This window comes from Ranitomeya variabilis, chromosome 3 (assembly GCF_051348905.1).
Source record: "Ranitomeya variabilis isolate aRanVar5 chromosome 3, aRanVar5.hap1, whole genome shotgun sequence".
Taxonomy (NCBI): Eukaryota; Metazoa; Chordata; class Amphibia; order Anura; family Dendrobatidae; genus Ranitomeya; species Ranitomeya variabilis.
In genome coordinates this window covers 687,999,330-688,013,187 of record NC_135234.1, presented here as the reverse complement: position 1 = coordinate 688,013,187, position 13,858 = coordinate 687,999,330, and the positions used below count along the sequence as shown (strand labels likewise).

Below are 13,858 nucleotides of genomic sequence, written 5' to 3'. Positions count from 1 at the left end.
ATCATGTGTGGCCATTATACTGTACACAGAATCATGTGTGGTCATTATACAGTATGGAGCACTGTGTGGCCATTATACAGTATGGAGCACTGTGTGGCCATTATACTGTAGGCAGCATCATGTGTGACCATTATACTGTACTCAGCATCATGTGTGGCGATTATACAGTATTAAGCACCATGTGTGGCCATTATACAGTATTGAGCATCATGTGTGGCCATTATACAGTATTGAGCATCATGTGTGGCCATTATACAGTATGGAGCACTGTGTAGCCATTATACAGTATTGAGTATCATGTGTGGCCATTATACAGTATGGAGCATCATGTGGCCATTATACAGTATGGGGCATCATGTGTGGCCATTATACAGTATGGAGCACTGTGTGGCCATGATACAGTATTGAGCATCATGTGTGGCCATTATACAGTATGAATCACTGTGTGGCCATTATACAGTATGGAGCACTATGTGGCCATTATACAGTATTGTGCATCATGTGGGGCGATTATACAGTATGAAGTACTTTGTGGCCATTATACAGTATGGAGCACTGTGTAGCCATTATACAGTATTGAGTATCATGTGTGGCCATTATACAGTATGGAGCATCATGTGGCCATTATACAGTATGGGGCATCATGTGTGGCCATTATACAGTATGGAGCATCATGTGGCCATTATACAGTATGGAGCATCATGTGGCCATTATACAGTATGGAGCATCATTTGTGGCCATTATACAGTATGGAGCACTGTGTGGCCATTATACAGTATGGAGCACTGTGTGGCCAATATACAGTATGGAGCATCATGTGGAGCCATTATACAGTATGGAGCATCATGTGTGGCCATTATACAGCATCATGTGGGCCCATTATACTGTATGGAGCATCACGTGGGGCCAGTACACTGTACGCAGCATCATTTGGGGCCATTATACAGTATGGAGCATCATGTGTGGCCATTATACAGTATGGAGCATAATGTGGCCATTATACAGTATGGAGCATCATGTGGCCATTACACAGTATGGGGCATCATGTGTGGCCATTATACAGTATGGAGCATCATGTGTGACCATTATACAGTATGGAGCATCACGTGTGGCCATTATACAGTATGGAGCATCATGTGTGACCATTATACAGTATGAATCACTGTGTGGCCATTATACAGTATGGAGCACTATGTGGCCATTATACAGTATTGTGCATCATGTGGGGCGATTATACAGTATGAAGTACTTTGTGGCCATTATACAGTATGGAGCACTGTGTAGCCATTATACAGTATTGAGTATCATGTGTGGTCATTATACAGTATGGAGCATCATGTGGCCATTATACAGTATGGGGCATCATGTGTGGCCATTATACAGTATGGAGCATCATGTGGCCATTATACAGTATGGAGCATCATGTGGCCATTATACAGTATGGAGCATCATTTGTGGCCATTATACAGTATAGAGCACTGTGTGGCCATTATACAGTATGGAGCACTGTGTGGCCAATATACAGTATGGAGCATCATGTGGAGCCATTATACAGTATGGAGCATCATGTGTGGCCATTATACAGCATCATGTGGGCCCATTATACTGTATGGAGCATCACGTGGGGCCAGTACACTGTACGCAGCATCATTTGGGGCCATTATACAGTATGGAGCATCATGTGTGGCCATTATACAGTATGGAGCATAATGTGGCCATTATACAGTATGGAGCATCATGTGGCCATTACACAGTATGGGGCATCATGTGTGGCCATTATACAGTATGGAGCATCATGTGTGACCATTATACAGTATGGAGCATCACGTGTGGCCATTATACAGTATGGAGCATCATGTGTGACCATTATACAGTATGGAGCATCACGTGTGGCCAATATACAGTATGGAGCATCATGTGGAGCCATTATGCCATTATACAGTATGGAGCATCATGTGTGGCCATTATACAGTATGGGGCACTGTGTGGCCAATATAAAGTATGGAGCATCATGTGGGGCCATTATACAGTATGGAGAATCATGTGGCCATTATACAGTATGGAGCATCATTTGTGGCCATTATACAGTATGGAGCACTGTGTGGCCATTATACAGTATGGAGCACTGTGTGGCCAATATACAGTATGGAGCATCATGTGGAGCCATTATACAGTATGGAGCATCATGTGTGGCCATTATACAGTATACAGCATCATGTGGGCCCATTATACTGTATGGAGCATCACGTGGGGCCAGTACACTGTAGGCAGCATCATTTGGGGCCATTATACAGTATGGAGCATCATGTGTGGCCATTATACAGTATGGAGCATAATGTGGCCATTATACAGTATGGAGCATTATGTGTGGCCATTATACAGTATGGAGCACTGTGTGGCCAATATACAGTATGGAGCATCATGTGGAGCCATTATACAGTATGGAGCATCATGTGTGGCCATTATACAGCATCATGTGGGCCCATTATACTGTATGGAGCATCACGTGGGGCCAGTACACTGTACGCAGCATCATTTGGGGCCATTATACAGTATGGAGCGTCATGTGTGGCCATTATACAGTATGGAGCATCATGTGTGGCCATTATACAGTATGGAGCACTGTGTGGCCATTATACAGTATGGAGCACTGTGTGGCCAATATACAGTATGAAGCATCATGTGGAGCCATTATACAGTATGGAGCATCATGTGTGGCCATTAAACAGTATGCAGCATCATGTTGGCCCATTATACTGTATGGAGCATCACGTGGGGCCAGTACACTGTGCGCAGCATCATTTGGGGCCATTATACAGTATGGAGCGTCATGTGTGGCCATTATACAGTATGGAGCGTCATGTGTGGCCATTATACAGTATGGAGCGTCATGTGTGGCCATTTTTTGGGGGTTTATAATTATTGTTTACGAAACATTGTGATCAGAAGTGCTAAATGGGTGTGGTTGGGGCGTGACTAGTTGTGAAATGGGTGTGGTCAGAGGTGTGGCCTAAAATTTGCCGCGGCACTGGCAGGAAGCAGGACGGATCAATTCCCTGCAGCTCCGCTCTGCTGCCTTTTTCTCTTGCAGGCAGCGGAGCTGCAGATATTTCTCCCTGTCCGCCGCACACAAGGGCAATCTGGCCAGGAGCCCCCCGGAGCCGGATAAACTGGCCAGATTGCCCTCATTATTACCCGCCCTGCAGGCTGGGCTGGTTTTAGGCAAAATTTAAATGGGGCCAAAAATGCTAACAGTATGGAGCACTGTGTGGCCATTATACTGTAGGCAGCATCATGTGTGACCATTATACTGTACTCAGCATCATGTGTGGCGATTATACAGTATTAAGCACCATGTGTGGCCATTATACAGTATTGAGCATCATGTGTGGCCATTATACAGTATTGAGCATCATGTGTGGCCATTATACAGTATGGAGCACTGTGTAGCCATTATACAGTATTGAGTATCATGTGTGGCCATTATACAGTATGGAGCATCATGTGGCCATTATACAGTATGGGGCATCATGTGTGGCCATTATACAGTATGGAGCACTGTGTGGCCATGATACAGTATTGAGCATCATGTGTGGCCATTATACAGTATGAATCACTGTGTGGCCATTATACAGTATGGAGCACTATGTGGCCATTATACAGTATTGTGCATCATGTGGGGCGATTATACAGTATGAAGTACTTTGTGGCCATTATACAGTATGGAGCACTGTGTAGCCATTATACAGTATTGAGTATCATGTGTGGCCATTATACAGTATGGAGCATCATGTGGCCATTATACAGTATGGGGCATCATGTGTGGCCATTATACAGTATGGAGCATCATGTGGCCATTATACAGTATGGAGCATCATGTGTGACCATTATACAGTATGGAGCATCACGTGTGGCCAATATACAGTATGGAGCATCATGTGGAGCCATTATGCCATTATACAGTATGGAGCATCATGTGTGGCCATTATACAGTATGGGGCACTGTGTGGCCAATATAAAGTATGGAGCATCATGTGGGGCCATTATACAGTATGGAGAATCATGTGGCCATTATACAGTATGGAGCATCATTTGTGGCCATTATACAGTATGGAGCACTGTGTGGCCATTATACAGTATGGAGCACTGTGTGGCCAATATACAGTATGGAGCATCATGTGGAGCCATTATACAGTATGGAGCATCATGTGTGGCCATTATACAGTATACAGCATCATGTGGGCCCATTATACTGTATGGAGCATCACGTGGGGCCAGTACACTGTAGGCAGCATCATTTGGGGCCATTATACAGTATGGAGCATCATGTGTGGCCATTATACAGTATGGAGCATAATGTGGCCATTATACAGTATGGAGCATTATGTGTGGCCATTATACAGTATGGAGCACTGTGTGGCCAATATACAGTATGGAGCATCATGTGGAGCCATTATACAGTATGGAGCATCATGTGTGGCCATTATACAGCATCATGTGGGCCCATTATACTGTATGGAGCATCACGTGGGGCCAGTACACTGTACGCAGCATCATTTGGGGCCATTATACAGTATGGAGCGTCATGTGTGGCCATTATACAGTATGGAGCATCATGTGTGGCCATTATACAGTATGGAGCACTGTGTGGCCATTATACAGTATGGAGCACTGTGTGGCCAATATACAGTATGAAGCATCATGTGGAGCCATTATACAGTATGGAGCATCATGTGTGGCCATTAAACAGTATGCAGCATCATGTTGGCCCATTATACTGTATGGAGCATCACGTGGGGCCAGTACACTGTGCGCAGCATCATTTGGGGCCATTATACAGTATGGAGCGTCATGTGTGGCCATTATACAGTATGGAGCGTCATGTGTGGCCATTATACAGTATGGAGCGTCATGTGTGGCCATTTTTTGGGGGTTTATAATTATTGTTTACGAAACATTGTGATCAGAAGTGCTAAATGGGTGTGGTTGGGGCGTGACTAGTTGTGAAATGGGTGTGGTCAGAGGTGTGGCCTAAAATTTGCCGCGGCACTGGCAGGAAGCAGGACGGATCAATTCCCTGCAGCTCCGCTCTGCTGCCTTTTTCTCTTGCAGGCAGCGGAGCTGCAGATATTTCTCCCTGTCCGCCGCACACAAGGGCAATCTGGCCAGGAGCCCCCCGGAGCCGGATAAACTGGCCAGATTGCCCTCATTATTACCCGCCCTGCAGGCTGGGCTGGTTTTAGGCAAAATTTAAATGGGGCCAAAAATGCTAACATATTGCACATCACACAGAAACATTTCGGTTGTATTTACATGCGCTGATCTCAGGCTGCTAAACGAGTGTGATTGACAATATTGAAGTCGTTCAACGCTTGTTTTCCGGCCTCTTTCCACCGTTTGAGAAAGAATCATGGGAACAGAATGATCACTAATAGATCACTAACAGATTACAATACAGTATCATGTTATCAGCAGCACATGTACAGTTTACACCGGCGATGTGCTGCTGAGAACAATTATTTCTGTTCCGGCATAAACAATCCAATCACTCCATGAATATGCAGCATTTTGCTTGTTTAGTATAATACACCCCATAGTCCTCCATATATTATAATGTGCATCTCAGTCCTCCATATAGTATAATACACTCCTCAGTCCTCCATATAGTATAATACACTCCACATAGTCCTCCATATAGTATTATACACTCCACATAGTCCTCCACATAGTATAATACACTCTTCATAGTGCTCCATATAGTATAATGCACTGCCATAGTCATCCATGTAGTACAATTCACTTCCCATAGTATAATGCACCCCATAGTCCTCGATACAGTATAATGCAGCCCACATACAGTATAATGCAGCAACCCCACAGAGTATAATGTAACCCCCCCAGAGAAAATAATGCAGCCCCCCTCAGAGTATGATGCAATCACCCCTCATACAATATAAATATAATACAGCCCACCTCCCCATAGAATATAATGTAGCCCCATCAGAGTATGATGCCATCCTCCCTCATAAAATCTAATACAGCCCCCATAGAATATAATGTAGCCCCCCATAGAATATAATACAGCCCACCACCCCATAGTATATAATGTAGCCCCCCCATAGAATATAATGCAGCCCCACATATATAACACAGCCTCTCCCATAGAAGATAATGTACGCCCCATTGTATATAACACAGCCTCTCCCATAGACTATAATATACCCCCCAATGGTATACAGCACAACCTGCGCAGTATACAGCACAGCTCGCATCCCCCCCCCCATAGAATGGCCCCACAGTCCAGTTAGTACTCACTGTTAGGCCAGGTTCACATTGCATAGTAATTCATATAGCATATCCGCATAATCAGGGTAATCCTTAATGTCAAACAATAAGCGGAGGACAATATGACTTATCATCAATGTTACAAACACCAGGTACTCACCTGATGCGCCATCCAGTGTCCGCCGGAGGTTGTGGTCATGTGTTGCCCCCGTGATCACTCCTCAGGCGCATGGAGGCTGCGTCTGTTGTGATCATGGTTGCCTAGGGTACGATATGGCATTTCCGGTTATGCGCAGTAGGTGCTATTTTTGTAATTCTCTCCGGATACATTGCGGCGGTGGGTGGCTTGCTTTCGTGCCGGGGAGGAGTGTGGAGACCACGTGGGGCTCCCGGGTTTGCCTCCTCTTCCCCGGCTATGATCGCTGGCGTCCACGGCGGCTGCTATGGAAACGGATCGACACTTCCGGTTATCGCGGGACACGTACTTCCGGTCTCGGCCTTTTTAAACTCACACTCCTATGTATGATGGTATGCCCCCTGACGAAGGTGCTTCACCGAAACGCGCGTTGGGGCGGGCGCACATCCCCTGGATATCCCGACTACATCAGCCACCGGTAATTATTATGCTATGACGTTTGAACTATGGTAGGCATGGAATCTTCCTTAAGCTTTGGCCCCATAGCTGGTTTTCTCGGCGGCAATATGCCTGGGGCAGTGTTATAATGGTGGCCACATATTTACCTGATATGTGGTGGGATTGGTCCAGGGTATGTGCTCCCCTGCGTTTTGTTGCATAGCATTGTCTTGGGATATGGTTTATATACTTCTTTCCTAATCACAAGTGTCTGTTGAATTTTATTAATAAAACTGATTTGTATTTTGGGATATAATCTTGACTTCAATATCGTTTTTTGTGGTTTGGTGCAGGTTCACATTGCGTCTATGGCGTCCGTTAGACGGACTACGTTACACCACGGCATAACGCGGTGTAACACAGTCAGTTAACGCTGCCGTTAATTCCTATGTCGGCCGCATCGCTAGCGCACGCCCACAATGGGTATGTGCTAGCGATGTGCCGTCATTGAGTGACGGACCCTGGGACGCGGGCTGCATTTCCGGGTCCGTCACTGCTAGCGCAGATAGAGCATCTGCTAGCTCTATCTGCGCTAGCGCTATATCAAATTGGCACTTGCGTTAACAGCAGCCCATTAACGCATGTGTTGAACCTGGCCTTATAGTTAAGAAAAAAAAAAAAAAAACACTCCTCACCTCTCCTCGTGCCCGCGCTGCTCCTGTCTGTCTCAGCGGCTGCACTGCCTGGCACACAGTGAGTGCACGCATGTCAGAGGCAGAATGATGGGAGAGGGATGGGAGGTCAGGTGACACTCTCTCCTCCATCATTGCTTTGAACTGTATCGGCAGACGCCGATATAGTTCAATGCGGCGGGGGGAGTCGGCGCTCACAGGGGCCCCATAGTGGCTGTGTGATTTGCCGCTAGCTGGGGGATCCTGGGGGAGCGGGGGCCCTAGGCAGCTGCCTGCAGGGGCCCCCCAAAGCCTCCGGGCCCTGGTGCAGCCGCACCGGTTGAATCGGCGTTATGTCCACCCATGAAGTATAGCAACTGTTCATTAAGGGTTAACTTATCAGTCCGACTTCCTGACTGCAGAGTACTAGGTTCAAACGGTGGTATATAATGAAGCAGGTGTTGTCCTGTAGGCAGTGATGGTCTGGTCCCTGAGGGTGATGGTCCGGTTCCTGTCGGTGACGGTGAGTTCTCAACGGCTTGTGAGGGGTCCTGGATTCAGGTTGCAGAGTGCAGTCTCCAACACTGCCAGAGCTTGACGAAGCTCGGCAGAAGTATGCGGGTGAGAGAGGGAACAGTTCTCGATGAGTCACCTGGTCTTTCTTACGCAGCCAGCGCGCGGTATTTACTGACCTGTAGCATTGGGTCACTTCAGCTGCAGGAACCACCAGACAAGAGGCAGCTCTCCGGTCACAGCAGGGCCGGACTGGCCATCTGGCAATTCTGGCAAATGCCAGAAGGGCCTGTCTGGTCATGGGCTGCCTTGTCGGCTACGTTGTTAACAGAATCGGTGTTCTCAAGACACTCAGTGTTAAGAGTTGTGATGGAGCTCAAAGTCGCTCACTCTGTCACTTACCCCAGCAGGCCACGGGTGTCATTAAAAATATTGGTCTTTAAAAATCTTCCTTTCCTCCATCAAGGGTAACATTAGTAATATATCGCATCTGGTTCATGGGGACGGGGACAACATGGGCCTGTGTGATTTCAAATGCCAGGGCTGAATTTCAGCCCCAGTCTGTACTGGGTCACAGTCTCTGTAAGTGGCAGCAGGGATACTATAGCGCTACGCCCTCATCTTACAGTGCAACCTTTCCAGGGGCCAAGAGGTAAGGGGACCACTTCCATCTCCAAAACTTATAACTGTGTATGGTTATGAGCTACAGGATGGCAAAGTGCCCATACATTATTATATATCAGGGGCCCCGTTATCGCTATCTGTCCCTGAATCTGATAGGTTTAGGTTATCCCTCCCCCTATGGATACTAACCACTTCATCCAACCAAAACATGCCAGGCTTCACAGACCGCATTTTCTACACCTGACCATATTAACGACTGCTCCAATAGTGACATTATACTAGGGGCATGGGCACTGCACGCACTTATATATCAGTGGGCTGGAACAGAACTACCAATCAGCGCCTGCCAGGAGGTTAACAACCAATCAGCTTACGCTATTTAACCCGCTCTGTTCCTGCCTCCTTTTTTCTTTCCTGTGGTAAAGTACTGTCGCCACGTGACATGGCATTTGCCCCGCCCCGGCCGGTGTTCGTATGCAGACGTACGCTGCACCGCCGAGCGCCGCGCTCCCTGCCCGCGGTGTGTCTAGAGTGGCGGCCGGCAAGATATGTGCTCTATCCTGAGGAGAACGCCGCACCAGAGCCGGTCTCCTCGGTGAACAAGGTAAGAGCACGTCTCCGTATGCGGAGTGTCAGATGGCGAGCTGCCACCATGCAAATCGCTGGTAGGAAGTGCTGAGACTTATAGTACTGCAGGTGCTGCGAGGAAGGTTATTGGGTCGCTCCTGCTGGGGGGGGGGTTTGCAGGGGGAACTTGCATCGCTGGGGGGGGGGTGCAGGGGGAACTTGCATCGCTGGGGGGGGGGGTGCAGGGGGAACTTGCATCGCTTGGGGGGGGTGCAGGGGGAACTTGCATCGCTTGGGGGGGGTGCAGGGGGAACTTGCATCGCTTGGGGGGGGTGCAGGGGGAACTTGCATCGCTGGGGGGGGTGCAGGGGGAACTTGCATCGCTGGGGGGGGGGGTGCAGGGGGAACTTGCATCGCTGGGGGGGGGTGCAGGGGGAACTTGCATCGCTGGGGGGGGTGCAGGGGGAACTTGCATCGCTGGGGGGGGGTGCAGGGGGAACTTGCATCGCTGGGGGGGTGCAGGGGGAACTTGCATCGCTGGGGGGGGGGGTGCAGGGGGAACTTGCATCGCTGGGGGGGGGGTGCAGGGGGAACTTGCATCGCTTGGGGGGGGTGCAGGGGGAACTTGCATCGCTTGGGGGGGGTGCAGGGGGAACTTGCATCGCTTGGGGGGGGTGCAGGGGGAACTTGCATCGCTTGGGGGGGGTGCAGGGGGAACTTGCATAGCTGGGGGGGGTGCAGGGGGAACTTGCATCGCTGGGGGGGTGCAGGGGGAACTTGCATCGCTGGGGGGAACTTGCATCGCTGGGGGGGTGCAGGGGGAACTTGCATCGCTGGGGGGGTGCAGGGGGAACTTGCATCGCTGCGGGGGAACTTGCATCGCTGGGGGGGTGCAGGGGGAACTTGCATCGCTGGGGGGGAACTTGCATCGCTGGGGGGGGTGCAGGGGGAACTTGCATCGCTGGGGGGGAACTTGCATCGCTGGGGGGGGTGCAGGGGGAACTTGCATCGCTGGGGGGGAACTTGCATCGCTGGGGGGGTGCAGGGGGAACTTGCATCGCTGGGGGGGAACTTGCATCGCTGGGGGGGGTGCAGGGGGAACTTGCATCGCTGGGGGGGAACTTGCATCGCTGGGGGGAACTTGCATCGCTGGGGGGTGCAGGGGGAACTTGCATCGCTGGGGGGGAACTTGCATCGCTGGGGGGGAACTTGCATCGCTGGGGGGGAACTTGCATCGCTGGGGGGGAACTTGCATCGCTGGGGGGGAACTTGCATCGCTGGGGGGGAACTTGCATCGCTGGGGGGGAACTTGCATCGCTGGGGGGGAACTTGCATCGCTGGGGGGGTGCAGGGGGAACTTGCATCGCTGGGGGGGTGCAGGGGGAACTTGCATCGCTGGGGGGGTGCAGGGGGAACTTGCATCGCTGGGGGGGTGCAGGGGGAACTTGCATCGCTGGGGGGAACTTGCATCGCTGGGGGGAACTTGCATCGCTGGGGGGGGTGCAGGGGGAACTTGCATCGCTGGGGGGGTGCAGGGGGAACTTGCATCGCTGGGGGGGGGGGTGCAGGGGGAACTTGCATCGCTGGGGGGGGGGGGGTGCAGGGGGAACTTGCATCGCTGGGGGGGGGGGGTGCAGGGGGAACTTGCATCGCTGGGGGGGGTGCAGGGGGAACTTGCATCGCTGGGGGGGGTGCAGGGGGAACTTGCATCGCTGGGGGGGGTGCAGGGGGAACTTGCATCGCTGGGGGGGGTGCAGGGGGAACTTGCATCGCTGGGGGGGGTGCAGGGGGAACTTGCATCGCTGGGGGGGGGTGCAGGGGGAACTTGCATCGCTGGGGGGGGTGCAGGGGGAACTTGCATCGCTGGGGGGGGTGCAGGGGGAACTTGCATCGCTGGGGGGGGTGCAGGGGGAACTTGCATCGCTGGGGGGGGTGCAGGGGGAACTTGCATCGCTTGGGGGGGGTGCAGGGGGAACTTGCATCGCTGGGGGGGAACTTGCATCGCTGGGGGGGGTGCAGGGGGAACTTGCATCGCTGGGGGGGGGTGCAGGGGGAACTTGCATCGCTGGGGGGGGTGCAGGGGGAACTTGCATCGCTGGGGGGGGTGCAGGGGGAACTTGCATCGCTGGGGGGGGTGCAGGGGGAACTTGCATCGCTTGGGGGGGTGCAGGGGGAACTTGCATCGCTGGGGGGGGTGCAGGGGGAACTTGCATCGCTTGGGGGGGGTGCAGGGGGAACTTGCATCGCTGGGGGGGAACTTGCATCGCTGGGGGGGGGTGCAGGGGGAACTTGCATCGCTGGGGGGGGGTGCAGGGGGAACTTGCATCGCTGGGGGGGGGTGCAGGGGGAACTTGCATCGCTGGGGGGGGGTGCAGGGGGAACTTGCATCGCTTGGGGGGGGTGCAGGGGGAACTTGCATCGCTGGGGGGGAACTTGCATAGCTGGGGGGGGTGCAGGGGGAACTTGCATCGCTGGGGGGGGAACTTGCATCGCTGGGGGGGTGCAGGGGGAACTTGCATCGCTGGGGGGAACTTGCATCGCTGGGGGGGTGCAGGGGGAACTTGCATCGCTGCGGGGGAACTTGCATCGCTGGGGGGGTGCAGGGGGAACTTGCATCGCTGCGGGGGAACTTGCATCGCTGGGGGGTGCAGGGGGAACTTGCATCGCTGGGGGGGAACTTGCATCGCTGGGGGGGGTGCAGGGGGAACTTGCATCGCTGGGGGGGGAACTTGCATCGCTGGGGGGGTGCAGGGGGAACTTGCATCGCTGGGGGGGAACTTGCATCGCTGGGGGGTGCAGGGGGAACTTGCATCGCTGGGGGGGAACTTGCATCGCTGGGGGGGTGCAGGGGGAACTTGCATCGCTGGGGGGGTGCAGGGGGAACTTGCATCGCTGGGGGGGTGCAGGGGGAACTTGCATCGCTGGGGGGGTGCAGGGGGAACTTGCATCGCTGGGGGGGTGCAGGGGGAACTTGCATCGCTGGGGGGAACTTGCATCGCTGGGGGGGGTGCAGGGGGAACTTGCATCGCTGGGGGGGGTGCAGGGGGAACTTGCATCGCTGGGGGGGGTGCAGGGGGAACTTGCATCGCTGGGGGGGGTGCAGGGGGAACTTGCATCGCTGGGGGGGGTGCAGGGGGAACTTGCATCGCTGGGGGGGTGCAGGGGGAACTTGCATCGCTGGGGGGGGGTGTGCAGGGGGAACTTGCATCGCTGGGGGGGAACTTGCATCGCTGGGGGGGAACTTGCATCGCTGGGGGGGAACTTGCATCGCTGGGGGGGGTGCAGGGGGAACTTGCATCGCTGGGGGGGAACTTGCATCGCTGGGGGGGAACTTGCATCGCTGGGGGGGAACTTGCATCGCTGGGGGGGAACTTGCATCGCTGGGGGGGAACTTGCATCGCTGGGGGGGAACTTGCATCGCTGGGGGGGAACTTGCATCGCTGGGGGGGAACTTGCATCGCTGGGGGGGAACTTGCATCGCTGGGGGGGTGCAGGGGGAACTTGCATTGCTGCCTGCACCCCCATTGTAGTGTTTGCATTTTCACATCATGGGTCACATACAGAAGCGCCACACTAAGTGCACAAATTAAACTTCTTTCTACACAGGGACTGCTTGCATAGGACTGCAGCCAAGCACTCAGACCATCAGTGATAAGAAACTTCTTGCTCCTTCCTGGAAGAAGTAAAATGCTTGTATTCTGAGAACTCCTCCTTAAAGGGAACCTATCATGTACCCCATACACTCCAACCCAGGAACATTCACTTATTAGTAAATTCCCATTATAACATTTTTCATGCACGAATGAGGTTTAAAAAAGTGTTTATATTGTCTTCGTTTGCTATGCTAATTAGGGCTTTCACTAGCCGATGGGGCATTAATCTGACGCTGGGTGTACTCTTCCTGGCTTCAGAGGTGTGCATGTCAAAAAATTCAGACTATGACTTCTGGATGTGCGTCCCTCTGAAGCCGGGAAGGGTACACCTGTCTTCAGAGACAGTGGTGCTGCTGAAAAGAGTGGCGCTCGTGCACCAGACTTGCACTAACTGGCGATGACACCACTTGTGCAAAGTATCATGCCCACAGGGGGCTGATAAAGTGGGCCGACTAGTCTGGGGAACTAGCACCCCATCAACTTTTTATTTTTATTTTAACCCCTTAATGACTGCCAATAACTGACCTGAGATATAAGGCTAGCCTCCCCATACAGGTGACAATCCAGCAGCTGTCAGCTTGTACACTATAGCTGACTACTTGCTGTATCAGCCACGATCAGTGTTGTCACTGTACATCTGTTTAACCACTTAGATGTTGCTGTCAATAATGACTACATCATTATAAATGGTTAACAGAGTGTGGGGGCCTCCTCTTTATCCAAACTGGTGCCCTCAGATCAGGATTGTGTTGTCCTGATGTTTGCCATCGCACTTCACGACCAAATAGCGGCCTTAGAGTCTGACAGCTTTAGTAATCTGTTCAGAAGTTAGACAGGTGGTAAAAAGACACATTTTCATTTGTCATACCACTTTGCATTAATTCCTGTAAAGCACCTGAAGGGTTAATAAACTACCTGACTGCAGTTTTCAATATGTCTAGGGGTGCTGTTTTTAAAATAATATCAAGTTT

General features: G+C 52.0%; 2 protein-coding genes across 3 annotated transcripts in view; one reads left to right on the top strand and one right to left on the bottom strand.

Moving 5' to 3' along the window:
* ARL11 (ARF like GTPase 11) overlaps positions 1 to 8,940 on the bottom strand; it is a 71,245-nt gene extending 62,305 nt beyond the window's left edge. Inside the window, exon 1 of one of the 2 annotated variants that reach the window (XM_077298093.1) lies at positions 8,857 to 8,940. In XM_077298093.1, coding sequence (XP_077154208.1) covers positions 8,857 to 8,898 — 42 coding nt within the window. In that variant the 5' untranslated portion in view covers positions 8,899 to 8,940. The remainder of the gene's footprint in view (positions 1 to 8,856) is intronic. The other variant, XM_077298095.1, reaches the window with a different exon arrangement.
* A 135-nt stretch (positions 8,941 to 9,075) lies between these two features.
* The window catches only part of RCBTB1 (RCC1 and BTB domain containing protein 1), a 51,570-nt gene continuing 46,787 nt past the window's right edge, over positions 9,076 to 13,858 (top strand). Inside the window, exon 1 of the mRNA XM_077298092.1 lies at positions 9,076 to 9,271. Coding sequence (XP_077154207.1) covers positions 9,110 to 9,271 — 162 coding nt within the window. The 5' untranslated portion in view covers positions 9,076 to 9,109. The remainder of the gene's footprint in view (positions 9,272 to 13,858) is intronic.